We start from the raw sequence: 14,951 nt of genomic DNA, 5'->3' as shown, positions 1-14,951 counted from the left end.
ACAGTGAAAGATGTAGGACAGCTCTCTGTGCCTGAACTAACTTTCTATCTAACTCATTATAGGAATCATGTTAAGTGTGCAAATAAACTAAACTTCCTGTTAACTTGTTCATTCAACATTTCCTGATCTGACTGAGCCCTTCTGCCCAGCACTGGGCAAAACTGTGTGTATGTGTCTAGAGGAGTGTCACAGTAGTTAACCACGATTCCATCTGTGTTAGCAGGAAGCCAGTCAAGCTGGGAAACAGATACAGGCTGGTGTACCTGATATTCATTTACGTTATTAGATTTTTTAGCTGCCCATTACTCTAAGGTCCCAGGTGTGTAACAGTAATGAAATATTACAATTATAAAACAATCACAACCACAAAACAAGAAAAGTTTAAAAACAGTTCCATTCCATACAGCTTTTTTTCTAGAAAAATAGGTGCTGCTACTCACCATGAAGTTGTTCCCGTAAGTGCTAGACTTTTTAGCAACAAGGGGGGGGGGCAGTACTGCATACCCTTGAGTACACTCTGAGGAAAAAAGAACTGTTTCCATACATAAAAACCATTACCAATATTTAAAACTATTCCACATGTTAAAAGAATTAAAATAGTTCTCATGCAGATGCAGACTGATACTTAGCCAAAAATAGAGAATAGGGATGCGGCTTGTGTATCATCCATCCTGCTGCCCGGTAGCCTCCCTGAACTGGCAGATGCAGATTCTGGTGTGGTTTTGTAGAACCCTAGTATGCTGGTCATGAAGGACTTCAGTGTCCATATGGAAGCTGTCCTGTTGGAAATCAGTTTAGGACTTCATGGCTGCCATGACAATCAGAGGGTTGTCTCAAATCATCAGTAGTCCAACACAGAGCGTGGGCCATATGTTTAGTCTGATTGTTGTTGTTGTTTTGGTTACAGAATGGGTTGGGAGTGATTCAGTGGTGATCAGAGGTTGTCTTATCACCTTGTTATGGATCGATCACTCCCTTGTGAAGTTTAAGCGACTGGTTTCCTGCAGGGGTGGGGGAGATTTGAGCATGGTCTGCCCCTGGAGACCTATGGAATATGAAATATTCTTGAATGGTCCGGGGAATTTTCTAGCTGGCATTGCTGCTGCTGTTGTTGAGGCCCTTGCTCTGCTTGCAGCATGGTGAGATGTAGAGAGCCATCAACATGATTGTGTCCTCTTTAGGTCCATGGGAGCTGGAAAGCCCCTTGATTTTCTGTGGAGCTCTGGGCTATGAAAAGGACTGGTAGATGGCTAGAATGGAGGTGGTGCAAAACTAGGGACAAATATGGCCAAGTTAGAGCACATGATTGTGCCTGGAGGAGAGCTCAACACTCCAAACCTGAGAGCACTGTGCTGGCTGCTGGTGCGCTTCTAGGATCAATTTAACATGTGGGTGCACAAAATTACTTGGGAGCCAACGCTTGAAGAATCACCTCCCTCCATATGTCCCTGCCTCAACACACAGTTTAAAATTAGAGGGAGAAGGGGCTCTCCTCACATCACTTCTGTTGTGACTGGCAAAGACAGGGCTTTCTCTGTGTCAGCACCTCATCTCTGGGACTCCCTCCTGGGGACATTAGGCAGTCCCCTTTCCTGGCCATGTTCAGGCAGAGTTTAAAGGCATTTTTATTTGTGCAGTCCTTTGGAAGGGAGTACGGACATCCAAATACCATAGATGTTCAAATATTTGTTTGTTTGTTGATTTAATGTTGTTAGCTGCCCATGCCATCTTTTCAGGAAAGAAGGGAGGGATATAAATTTAGTCACAGAATAAACAAATATAGCCTCAAAGCCAAATACACCATTTATTTTTGAAGTGCTTAGCATGGGGGTCCTTTTGGTAGAGCTGTATTCTCAGAGGACTAGACATCTCTGATCACAGGCATCCCTTTCTACTCTGCTTACATATACCGCTCTGTAACTCTGCAATGTAGTAGCTTCCTTCTCTATTATCTATCCTGTTCTTCTGAAATGTTCTACAATTTCCTTTATCTTCTCATGCCAGACAGCCAGCCATTGATGTTTTCTTCTTTCTACTGGATTCACAGTGGCTTCTATTTTCTCCTTGTCTCATAATGAGAGAGAGGTCCCATGTTTTGTTTTGAGGCATTTTTGAAAATGATGTGTGCCAGGAGCAGGATAGGTGGGCTACATTGGGAAACTTCCAAATAAATGTATCTCGGAAGGGAAGATCCCACATTTGCTGGGGCCTTAGGCTGCTTGCTTAATGGTTAATCTGGTCCAGGCCTGCTGTTTGAGAGATGCAGTTCATCTGCTGTCTGATCAGAAAGAGATCCCAAGACCATTCAGATTCTTTCCCCTGCCTGATCTGTATCTTAGGAGGTCAATGTGCCTTTTAGATCTCTGTTTCTGGGTAGGCCTTGAGCAGCTACGATACAGACCATTCTACACATATGGCAGCCCACATTGCCAGGAGCTGCCTGTAAAACTCACCAGCCTCCATGCTAATTCATGTGATGGGTGGTATTCGCTGAGCTGGTCCTTCTCAGTGTAGCTACTTGTGCTTGTCTTGTCTGTTCTTCTAACACAAACAACACATTGGTGCCTTGAATGTCCAGACATGCTGTACCTTTCTAGCTCTCAGTGGCGTTAACCGCTGTAATCTCTGCTGCAGGGGTAACCGGGACGGGCTCAGCCGGGCCTCGGGCAGCCGCCAGAGCAGCACCGAGAGCGATCTGAAGTCACTTGAGCCCAGGCCTTGGAGCAGCACAGACTCAGATGGCTCTACCCGCAATCTACGTCCTCCTGTCACCAAAGCTAGCAGCTTTAGCGGCATTTCCATTTTGACACGAGGAGACAGCATCGGTGGCATCGGCAAAGGAAGCAGTGCCAGCAGGACTATCAGGCCAGGTATCACTTCCTTCTTTACTGCCCCCATTCAGTTAGAATGAGAGAAAACCTTGTGGCTTGTGGTGAGTCCATTTTGGGCAATCCAGGATTAAAACTAGTTGTCGCCCAATAAAGAACTGGAGGTTGCTTTCCTGTTGTCAGTGGAGAGATGGACAGGGGCCTCCAGCTCATTCTTTGCTGCACCTGTGCTTCTCTGCAACAATATAGACAGAAGACCTGAAAAACATCCTGCAAGAGAGGAGGATAGAGCTCAGTGAGGTATGTGGTCAGCTTGGAGTGGGGTAGCAAATGTGCTAGCAGTGAAAACTGGGGAGGAAACAAGAGGAAACAAATTGGTAGCGAAAATTGTCCCATTCCAGAAATAAATCCAGACGACTCTGCAGATTTCTAAGCCCTGGGTGCATGCTAATCCTACCTAGTGAGTTCAGTCATCTTCATGTCATTGGGCTCAGTGACAAAACCATTGATTTCAACTAGGTTAGAATTACACATGGATTTGACAACAAATTGCTTGTGATCCATGTATGATTGTTTCATGATTCCTCCCTTCTAGCCACCATCCCAGGGATTGATGCTGTCAGCATGTGGCATTAGTTCTTCCTCCCGTATATATTGCTGACAGACTCAAAAGTTAATTTATGGTTTTAATGTTGTATGCTTTTGTTTTGTAAGCCGCTTTGTGGCTTTAGTGAAAAGCAATATGTAAAAAGATCCTATAGGCAAAGTTGCAAAGGCAAGGCCAATGAAGTGCAATTCTAGTTTTAGTTCTCAGGTTTCCTAACTTGATTGTTCCTCTGCATAATGATGTATTTTTTATTTAACTAACTGCAGAAATGAGTCTCCTTTTTATGAAGGCAGCCAAAACACTTTGGAGTTTAATTAAATGATAATTGCACCTTATTGACCCTGCCGCTTGCATTCTTTCCTATTTTCAGAACTTAAGATGACTGAGAAATGTAATAATTTTGATATGGGCCAGAATGATAAAACTCAAAGCTTCAAGACCATTTGCTTTCCCCTTCCAGCCATTCATCACCATCCCATCTAAGTTGGTTGCTAGTAGTAATTTCCTCATAGTTCCCCACATGTGCTTTAAAATTTTCATTTTATTGAATTCTATGCTGCATTCTCTCTTAACCAAAGTGACAGCCAAAGCAGCAGTTTTCTTTCTCTAAAGAGTTGGCACTGCTGTTGCGGTCTCTATCCGTCTTCACCCTGAGTTCTTGAATTGCCCATAAACCGTTCTGTTTTATATACTGGCTGCAAAAATAAGAAAGAGGAAAAGCCCTTTGATTTTAATGGAGTGTAGAATGAATGTGCACCCCAGCAGCAGTCAGCAGGGTGCCACAGGGAGGGCAGCATTGTTTGCCTGGCTTTCCATTGCTGAACATTGCTGCCCCTTACCAAAAGGTGAAGGATCAATGTGCTTGGAGCTTAGTGTGGTGCAAGTGTGGCAGGAGAGCCAATCTGATGCTCCTGTCACTGTCCGCTCCTTGCCCCCTCCCACTCTCAGTCAGCGGCAGCGATGCTCTGTGATGCCCCACCAATTGCTGTTGTACACCCCTTGGCTTGATCTTGTCTAGGATGTCTAGGTCACCTCTGTAAATGGACACTTACAAAGAAGGTGGAGTCTCCTTCTTTGGAGGTCTTTAAGCAGAGGCTTGACAACCATATGTCAGAAGTGCTCTGATGGTGTTTCCTGCTTGGCAGGGGGTTGGACTCGATGGCCCTTGTGGTCTCTTCCAACTCTATGATTCTATGATTCTAAGGAGCCTTCTGTTGCCTTTGAGATTTGGGAGGTCTGGTACTCCCGTTCAAGGCTTGATGGCACTGCAACCAGTTTGTTTTAGGGAAAGCACTTCTGTGCAGGGCGGGGCGGGGCGGGACACCTACAAGTCAGGTTAGGTTGTCACTATGGCAAGTATATCTCTCCTTTGCCATTCATCAGTATTGGGATGCTCTAACTAATGGATTTTCAAATTCTGTACACTCAATGAGACATATGCACACATGTTGATAGGCAGATGAGTTGCAGAATTTTTCCTCTCAGTGATGCTTTTCTGCATAGAACAGATCTCACATTTGAAAACAGGTCGCAGTGTAGACTCCTTTTTTACACAGCTGCTTTGTATGTGACAGTCACAGGTTGTGCGTGTGTGTGCAGAAAGGCAGTAGCTTTAGAGAGTACTATTGTAGTACCTCTCAAGTGATGACATCAAGCCATGCTACAAGTCTCCTCAGTGCTGGTGAGTGCTAACTGGACACATGTGTTTTGGATGAGTCTGTCAAGGAGCTATGCCTTCCATAAGCAACTCATGTGAATAGTCCTGGTTCTTTTTCCATCAGTGGCAGTTGCACTCAACAAGAAAGACGGCCAAGGCTGTATTAGTAACTGTGGCCCTGCATAATTCTCCTGGATTGGTGAGGAATTCAATCTGCACCCTCAATTCTGAGGTTCTCCTGTTCTTTTAGCTGGTGCACAATTCAATAATAACTATAGATTGTTCCCATCTTGAGGCAGCTCACAGCCCAATAAATCAAGAGAAATACTAAAGTTATGTGGACCTTGAAAAAGAAAATTATTGACGAAATGAGCTGTTAGTCCCTTAATACTATAAATTGGGTGGGGGAAAAGTGAACTAGCATTTCCACACCATCATAATGGGGAAAACTAAGCAAGGGGAGATGGAGTGCACCTACTGAAAATGAAAGAGTAAGTTTTACCATTTATATTGAAGACTGGTGTTTTGATGGATAGTGGTCAGCATGAGGCAATACAAGAACAAGAAGAAAACCGTAGTAGAAGGTTTCCATCGGCAGTTTCCATCAGCTTTGCATGCAGAAGGTTCCAGGTTCAATCCCCAACAAGTCAGAGTAGACACACCCAGGATGGATTCCTGCCTGAAGCCCTGGAGAGCTATTTCCACTCATTACAGATAAAGCAGAGCTAGATGAATCAATGATATACAGTGGTGCCTCGCAAGACGAAATTAATCTGTTCCGTGAGGCTCTTCGTATAGCGGTTTTTTCGTCTTGCGAAGCAAGCCCATTGACAGCTTAGCGGATTAGCGCTATTAGCGGTTTAGCGGCTTTTAGCGATCAGCTGTTAAGCGGCTTATCAGCGGATCAGCTGATAAGCGGCTTAGCGGTTTAGGAAAAGGGGGGGGAGGGAAAAAAACCCACAGGAACTCGCAAGACATTTTCGTCTTGCGAAACAAGCCCATAGGGAAATTCGTTTTGCGAAGCGCCTCCAAAACGGAAAACCCTTTCGTCTAGCCGGTTTTCCGTCTTGCGAGGCGTTCGTCTTGCGGGGCACCACTGTAAACTGGTTTCACTCTTCCTAGTGACTAACAACTGGGTTTTCTGGAAAATTGAGTTTCATGACTTTTCTGTCTTGAAAAAATGCAACAAAATGGTGAGAGTTGTCCGTCCAAAATGTTGTATTTCCCTTCTAAGTTTTTGTGTCATTCATGAAACATATTAGCTGATTGAAGGCTTGACAGACATGGCTAAACATAGCACGCTTGAATTCTCTTTTTTATATATAATTTTATTTATAATTTTCATTTATTTACATTTCAACAGTAGTTCAACAATAATTCTAACATTTCAAACTTCAACTTCCTTCCTCCTCTTTCTGTGGTTCCTTAAATTTATTTTTATCATTCCCTGCATATTCCAAATTATCTTGACTTATTCTTTTATTCATCTCTTCTCATATATGTTTTTGAAGCTGCAAGTTATAACAATAATCCTGCCAATGTTTTAATCTGTTTATAGTTTGTTTGTAAATAATCAATAAACCTTTTCCATTCCCTTATAAAAAGTTTGTTGTCCTGATTTCTTATTCTTCTCTCATCAGGACTATTACTTCTTTTCATTTGGGGGCAAATAACATTCCTGCAGCTGTACCTGCATACGTAAATTCGGTATTGTTTAGGTAGTTTTGATCCTATAATTCCCAAGAGAAAATGCCACAAAATGGTGAGAGCTGCCTGTCCAAAATGTTGTATTTACCTTCAAAGCTTTTGTCTCATTCATGAAAAATATCATCTGATTTAAGGCTTGACAGGGGTGGCTAAACATAGCACTATTGAATTCTCATTCATGCCCAGATCTGAATGTACCATCAGTTGAACTGTGTTGTATTGAACTTCCTGTATTGCACCACTGACATTATCCAAGTGTGTGGTTTTTTGTTTTTTTTTTAATTGGTGGAATTTATTCACTCCCAAACTCTTCAAAATTGCTTGGTTCTACTTTTGTTTTCCCACCATTCCATATAACATGTGAGTACTTTAACCCACCCCACCCAATTCCCTCAGAATTCTGTCCTGGGAGGATAATTTCCTAAGTTAATTTGTTAAGTTGTCAAGATCTGAGTTTCCAAATAACTTTAATTTTATGTGTGAGTTTTGTCCAGGGAATAAAAAGAGGGAAGGATATGGAGGGGGCCCTGAGCCTTTTCCACTACAGCCTCCCTTCCCCCTGCCATGGACACTGCAGCCCCACTTCCCCAGCTACTGTAAATGTTGCTACATCTCTCTGACATCTGAGATTTCATCAGATAATACGGATTATTATTTTTTATTAGCTGTATAATCCAATGACAAAAGGAGAGGGAGAAAGCAGGCAGAAATTCTTAGGATGCTGAATTGATCACCAGCTACCAACCTTTGCGCTCAGGTGACAACCTTGCAGTTAGCCAAAAAATACAGCTCTCTGCTTATACATCTTAATTATATGAAAAACATATTGTTCTATTTTCCCAGTCAAGTCGGCATGGAATGAATTGCAGTCTCCAGGCTCCCTTCTGTTACTCCGCAGCATCACCAAGTCATCTTCCTCTGCACAGAGGGTGGATGATGGCTTTACAGATGTACTCATTATTCTTCTTTAGCTCAGAAATTGGAATAATATCAATAAAGGGGTGGGTGTGGAACACAGCAGCGTTGTGTCTCTTCTCTCACTGTTGGGAATGATTCATATCCAACCATCCATGTACTCACCCTGTTTACAAGTATCTTCCAGTTGAACTTCAGGGACAGGCACTGAAATGCCCATATTTATTTCTCCTGCCTCTATCCATTGTTGCTTGCTCACGGTCACAATTCTTCCCCCTCCTTTGCTATGACAGTGTATTTTGGTATAAGTGAAACTGGACAAAGATCTGGTTATTCAGGGGTATTGTTTAGGTGGTTTTGTTGGTTTTTGTTGTTGCTGTTATTGATAGGATTTTTTTGTATATTTATATCTTATGATTTATGTGGAATTTGTTTAAGTTTTCTCGTGTACTTTTTGATGTGTTTTATTTTGTAGTTATGTAAGTCTTTTCATATTGTAAGCTGCCTTGAGCATGGCTTCAGCTACGGAAAAAGGGTAAAGGTACCCCTGCCCGTACGGGCCAGTCTTGACAGACTCTGGGGTTGTGTGCCCATCTCACTCAAGAGGCCAGGGGCCAGCGCTGTCCGGAGACACTTCTGGGTCACGTGGCCAGCGTGACATCGCTGCTCTGGCCAGAGCCAGAGCCAGAGCCGCACACGGAAACGCCGTTTACCTTCCCGCTGGTAAGCGGTCCCTATTTATCTACTTGCACCCGGAGGTGCTTTCGAACTGCTAGGTTGGCAGGCGCTGGGACCGAGCAGCGGGAGCGCACCCCGCCGCAGGGATTCGAACCGCCGACCTTTCGATCGGCAAGCCCTAGGCGCTGAGGCTTTAACCCACAGCACCACCTGCGTCCACAGCTACGGAAAGGCAGCATACAAATAAAATGATGGTGATGATGATGATGATGATGATGATGATGATGATTACAATGGATATCTCTTGAGGTCCAAGTGCTAGATATCTGGCCTTGGGAGAGAAGCAGGCAGGGGAGATCAAGTCGCATCTGAATAGTGCCATTTTTAGGTCACTTCATTTTTATTTCATTGTTTCTTGTCATTACTCTTGTCTCTCATTTGTTCCAATGCACTTTCCCTCCCCTGCACACCTGCAGTACATATTTACAAAGAGCAGGAGCAGATGTATAAAACATGCAGTATGTTGCCGTACGATTGCTCATAAGTAAGAGCATTGGTTTGTCTTCCTTGGTGGTAAATCCAAATAGAGGAGAGAAAATATGATAGCCATCTTCAAGTGTCTCAAGGGCTGTCCCATGGAAGGTGGAGCAAGCTTGTTTTCTCCTGCTCCAGAAGGTAGGACTCAGACGAAGCCATTTATAAGTTATAAGAAAGGAGATTCTGACTAACCATTAGGAAGAATTTCCTGATAGTAAGAGCTGTTTGAAAATGGAACAGTCTCCCTCGGGAGGCCGTGGACTCTCCTTTCTTGGAAGTTTTTAAGCAAAAGATGGATGGCCACCTGCCAGGGATGCTTTAGTTGAACTTCCTGCGTTGCAGGGGGCTGGACTCTCGAGGTCCCGTGCAACTCTACAATTCTGTGATTCTACTTGGGATGTATATGGGAAGGCTAAGGCTGCTTCAGACATAAAGGTTTTAGAATATCTCTATTGTACAAAACAACGTACACGAGTACAGAATACAGAACAGACACGTATTGAGCATACATGCCACAATGAATCCCCAGCTAGCCATGATGCCCTGCAATTTGTATCCATGTAGGAAAACATGCCTGTTGTCTTTGTCCATGGAGTTTTCTTGGCAGGTGGATCATGTTTGGTCAAAACTCTCCACTATAACCTGTTCATCTTGGGTGCCCTGCTTGGCACCCATAGCTTGGTTCATAGCTTCTCTGAGTTCTTCAAGCCCCTTCGCCACGGCAAGGCAGTGATCCATGAAACTGCTCAACATCAAAAAACCGAAGATCATGGCCACTGGTCTCATCACCTCCTGGCAAATAGAAGGGGAAGAAATGTTACTTTCTTGGGCTCCATGATCACTGCAGATGGTGAGAGCAGCCACGAAATTAAAAGACACCTGCTTCTTGGGAGAAGGGCAATGACAGGCCTAGACAGCATCTTGAGAAGTAGAGACGTCACCTTGCCAACAAAGGTCCGTATAGTTAAAGCTATGGTTTTCCCAGTAGTGATGTATGGAAGTGAGAGCTGGAGCAATAAAGAAGGTGGATCGCCGAAGAATTGATGCTTTTGAATTATGGTGCTGGAGGAGACTCTTGAGAGTCCCATGGACTGCAAGAAGATCAAACCTATCCATTCTTAAGGAAATCAGCCCTGAGTGCTCACTGGAAGGACAGATCGTGAAGCTGAGGCTCCAGTACTTTGGCCACCTCATGAGAAGAGAAGACTCCCTGGAGAAGACCCTGATGTTGGGAAAGATGGAGGGCACAAGGAGAAGGGGACGACAGAGGATGAGATGGTTGGATAGTGTTTTCGAGGTTACCAGCATGAGTTTGACCAAACTGCGGGAGGCAGTAGAGGACAGAGGTGCCTGGCGTGCTCTGGTCCATGGGGTCACGAAGAGTTGGACACGACTAAACGACTAAACAACAACAACAACAACAACAGGAAAACATGGATACATTTCCCCAATCTATTATGTGAATTAGCTTCTAGCTATATAACAACTTCCTGAGACAAAACCCAGAAGTGAGGTCTTTATTGAGGAGACCTGAACCAGATGGCAATTGCATCAACTGTTCTTGGCATTCTCCAGGAGCTAAAGCGTGTACAGATTGACACTTAATGCAGCTACCCTTTCCAAGTTTGCCACAAAGCAGAGCAATTAACCAGTGTTCTTTATACTTCTAGTTTCCTTCTGTGCCACAAATATTCTTCAGGGGGGTGGGCCAAAGGGCATTGTATTGGGACCTAGGAGAGATGAGTTCATTCAGTTATTTTCATGGCTGAGTCTGTAAAAATATGACCAGAACCCTTTGTATCCACCTGGAAGATGGAACTAACAAGTAAATCCTTTACCTCACAGAGGGTCTGTGGGAGTAAACACCAGCTAATGCCCGAAATTGCTCAGATGCAGCTGTGATGATTGTCCAGCTGCTACAGAGAAGGCAGATATATTTTGAAAGTCTGCCTGTAAGTGCAGGGAAGTTCAGGCTCCATTTGCCTAGCATATTAACTTATGAAAATCTGGTTACCTTGGAATTTTATATGCATTTATTCATAACAGAAATGCACAGAGCAGCTCACAAGAACAGCAGAACCCAGACATCAGCGCACCAAAGTGAAATAGGCTAAGAGAAGTAGGGTGTTGTGCATCAAGGCTTCAACAGAGCCATGGCTCTATACTGAATCTGTTGTAGAAATGCCTAGCCAGGCCAATGACAAAGGTGCCCCTGACCATGTACGGAGTCATTTTTGTATACATCAAGGATTTTCCGTCCTTACGGTGTTTCTTCTAGCCAGGCTTGCACCCTCACACCTCTCCTTTCAGAAGTAATGCACATTTTTTGTTAACATCTGTTGCGTGCATTTTGTTTCCTTGTGAAGGTCTGTCACTAAGTACCCCAGAAGCCTGCAGCCAAGTCTCCTCTGCTCAGCCTGGCCAAGGACTCTTGCCATGCGCTGCTCAGCAACAACAGCAGCAACAGCAACCACTTCCACCCACACCCCAGCAACAGCCGTCGATGAGTAATCACATCATATCACAGGTGAGTCACTGTTCAATGTCACCAGGTTCTAGGGAATGTTTTCTTGTGGTTCCTTAGCCAGGAAGCAGAAACAGAAGAATGTGCCTGAGCATTCTTACTGCTGCTAGAAAAGGGTTGTTGTTGTTTTAATTATCTACACAAACTGTTCTTCTTTATCTCTCCCTTCCCATCCAGTCCCATCAAACTGATTCTGTCATGGTAGCAAAACCTGGCTTCCCACAACATGCAGTTTGGGGAGACATTGCTTCAGTCGGCCTAAATCAGGAATGGGGAAACTGTAGCCCTTGATATATATGTTGGACTGCAGCTCCAACCATATCTGACAATTGGTCCTGCTGGCTGGGGCTGATCAGACTTGGAGAACCACTTGCTCCCCACTACTGGCATAGGTCCTAATGTGGCATTGCAGGGATGCAGTAGCATCAACTGCAAAAAGGGTGACTGTAAGGCAGAACTGCTTATATTCTGCACTTGCAAAGAAAAAAAGACCCTGAATTCTGCTCTAAAAACAGTGAAATAGATGAATAATTCAAGCTGGTTCTGCTAGCAATGAGGAAGGGAAAGGGAGGGATAATGAATCCTTGCTGTCCTCCACCCCATGCACTAGAATTCACTCTGGTTTCCTGGATCTCACCAGCCATTGCCCATATTTATGTGTAATTTTGCAGTCACTGCAAATTCCTCATTCCAAGGAAAGTTAGTCTTTTTCAGAATGCTTGAATACTTGAAAAAAGGAAGAAAAACACCAGACACAATGTGTGGAATAGAATTGTATCATTAGGACACATTCCTAATTGGAAATTAGGAATTTCTTAAAACGTTATGTGTGTGCATGCACGCACACATGCCTAGGTGTGAAGGTTACATCATACAGCAGGGGCAAGCTCTGTCCTGACCTCTTGCATTGGGCTGACATTGTTGGCCTTTTCCTGCTGTGAAAAGGGGCGAGGTGATCAGTGAGAATCAGCTCAGGGTGTATTTGGCTTGAAGGGATCTAATCAGCCATATTTATTTGGGCTACAATGTTCCTAGCTTCAGAACAAAGCCTAAATTATAGTTTGAACTTGCCTTGGAATTCTGGCTTGTTCCAAAGCTGGTTACCATAGTTTTCCAGTTCAGATGAGGCAGGACACTGGTTAACTGAAGACATCCGTATTGCATTCAAGTGTGCTGTGAAGGAGCAAAGGGGCTACACACTCGGGCAAAATGTCAATTCATATCTTGGCTTATTCCATTGAGATATAATCATTTGAAGCAGCTGATGTGTTATTCCCAACCACAAAGAGTGTCTCCCCCCTCAGTTCTTCTCCAGCCTTTATATTGTATATAACACTAATGTCTCACATCAAATGTAACTGATTCTGTAGCAAAGACTCTACAACCTGAAAAAAGAGACAATGGGCGTACTTTTGTAAACCAAGAAAATCTTTAATTAAAATTATTATTTTTTAAATCAAAAACAAAGAGCGTCTTGTGGGGAGATGCCCTAAAAAGTCTGGTACTGGCCTCTTCTTTGGAAGGAACCAAAGAAAACTGGACAGAGGTTCATCCTAACAAAATGCTCACAGATGCGTGTTAAGGTGATTTGCATCTGGAAAGCCTGGAATGTGTGTTGGTGGGGGCTTTGCAGTTCTGCATGTTCCACAACAGGTCTGCCCCTGCCTCAGCAGAACAATTTGAGAGACACACACGAGGCTCTGGCTGTCCTCCTCAGCGGTAGGTTTGCACCAAACTGCCCAGTCCTTAGGAATGTGGCTGTCTTCCTACTCAGTTCCTTCAGTCGCCACAGAGAGCAGCAGGATTGAAATATTTGCAAATCGTTCTGTTCTGTTGCTGCTTGACATGACAGACCTTTTAAGGTAAAAGTAAAGGGACCCCTGACCATTAGGTCCAGTCGTGGCCGACTCTGGGGTTGTGGCGCTCATCTTGCTTTATTGGCCGAGGGAGCCGGCGTACAGCTTCCGGGTCATGTGGCCAGCAGGACTAAGCCGCTTCTGGCGAACCAGAGCAGCGCATGGAAACGGCGTTTACCTTCCCGCTGGAGCGGTACCTATTTATCTACTTGCACTTTGACGTGCTTTCGAGCTAGGTTGGCAGGAGCAGGGACCAAGCAACGGGAGCTCACCCCGTCACGGGGATTCAAACCGCCAACCTTTTGATTGGCAAGTCCTAGGCTCTGTGGTTTAACCCACAGCGCCACCTGCGTCCCTTTTAGTTTAGCTCAAATGGAGCATAAGGTATAGTTTTATTTAGTAATTTTACAGGAAGGATAGTAATTTGAAGCAGAATAATTGTTGGTTAGACTCACCTTAGCAGGGCCATGAAAAGATGTGAAATTTTGTATGGGGGATTTTTTCTGCTGCTTTGGCTACAGTCTGTGCACTCCCACTTGGGAGTAAGGCTGAATTTATTGTAACTTACTTTTGAGTAGACCTATTTAAAATAGAATCATCTGGGCCAAGAAACAGTATGTAGACCTCAGCATTGTTATGCAGAAAAAAGAAGAAACATGCATTCACAGGGAAAGCTCAGAAAAATAACACCTCCATAGCATAAAGGGGTAGTGACAAATGAAGATATTCTGCTGTATTTTACAAAGTTGTTGAGGCAGTTGATATTATTTCATCCTCATACCTAGCAAGTGTCAAATTAGACATCCTTATTTGTTGGTTAGATTTTATGTCCTGCTTAAATAATAAATAATATATACTTGACAATAATCAGAATCAATGTCTGAAGGGGGATTTCCCCCCTTTTCTGACTTGTAGGTCTTCACATTTCTAACTAGGAGAGGAAACTAAGATCATGTCGTTTTTAAACACCATTATGTTGTTGTTAAGTGGCAGGGTCACATTCCTTGCCACTACAAGGGACAGGGGCTACATTATGTCCTCCTTGGAGATCTCATAGCTGGCAGACATCTCCTTAGGAGTCCCTCAGCACCGTTTGTCCTCCTTTGCTTCTGGAAGCATCCTCAGAGCTTAGTGTTGCTATTTTCCCCTTTGCTTTCTGATTACTGGAAAACCGAAACTAGCAGTTTAGATAAATTGGCTTATCCAATTTGGGTTTAAGACTAGTGAATGGCTATGTTTGCATGTCACACTATCCATAGTTTTGTATGATGTGAACAAGCCTATTCAGGCCTTGGGCTCACTCCTGTCTCCTCCAGTGTAGCATGGGTTCAATTTTTTTTTGCTCTAAACAAAATTTAATTAACCACAGTTATCTGAAGAAGTGTGCATGCAAACGATAGCTTATACCAAGAACAAACTTAGTTGGTCTCTGCATCAGACTAACATGGCTGCCTATATTATCCACAATCTGTCACTTCAGGCGAAACAACAAACTGTTGTTAAGCAAAAGTGGTCCATACTCCTTCCAGCTGTTCAGGAGGAGGATAGGGCATGTGGAGACTATGTGCAAAAGGCTCATTTATGTCACTCTAAATTGTGGTTTACCATGATGTGCAAATATGTCCGGTGTGCTCCACCTTGA

The 14,951-nt window shown here is 43.8% G+C and overlaps 1 protein-coding gene across 10 annotated transcripts in view; it reads left to right on the top strand.

Moving 5' to 3' along the window:
* R3HDM2 (R3H domain containing 2) overlaps positions 1-14,951 on the top strand; it is a gene marked incomplete at its 3' end in the record, with an annotated part of 134,764 nt that overhangs the window by 95,410 nt on the left and 24,403 nt on the right. For all 10 annotated transcript variants that reach the window (XM_079967080.1, XM_079967079.1, XM_079967081.1 and 7 more), the window contains 2 exons: positions 2,635-2,870; positions 11,296-11,456. In XM_079967080.1, coding sequence (XP_079823206.1) covers positions 2,635-2,870; positions 11,296-11,456 — 397 coding nt within the window. The remainder of the gene's footprint in view (positions 1-2,634; positions 2,871-11,295; positions 11,457-14,951) is intronic.

The sequence above is a fragment of the Podarcis cretensis genome, assembly GCF_951804945.1.
Source record: "Podarcis cretensis genome assembly, chromosome: 2".
NCBI lineage: Eukaryota > Metazoa > Chordata > Lepidosauria > Squamata > Lacertidae > Podarcis > Podarcis cretensis.
Note: the sequence above shows the minus strand (reverse complement) of the source record. Positions and strands in the feature narration are given on the sequence as shown.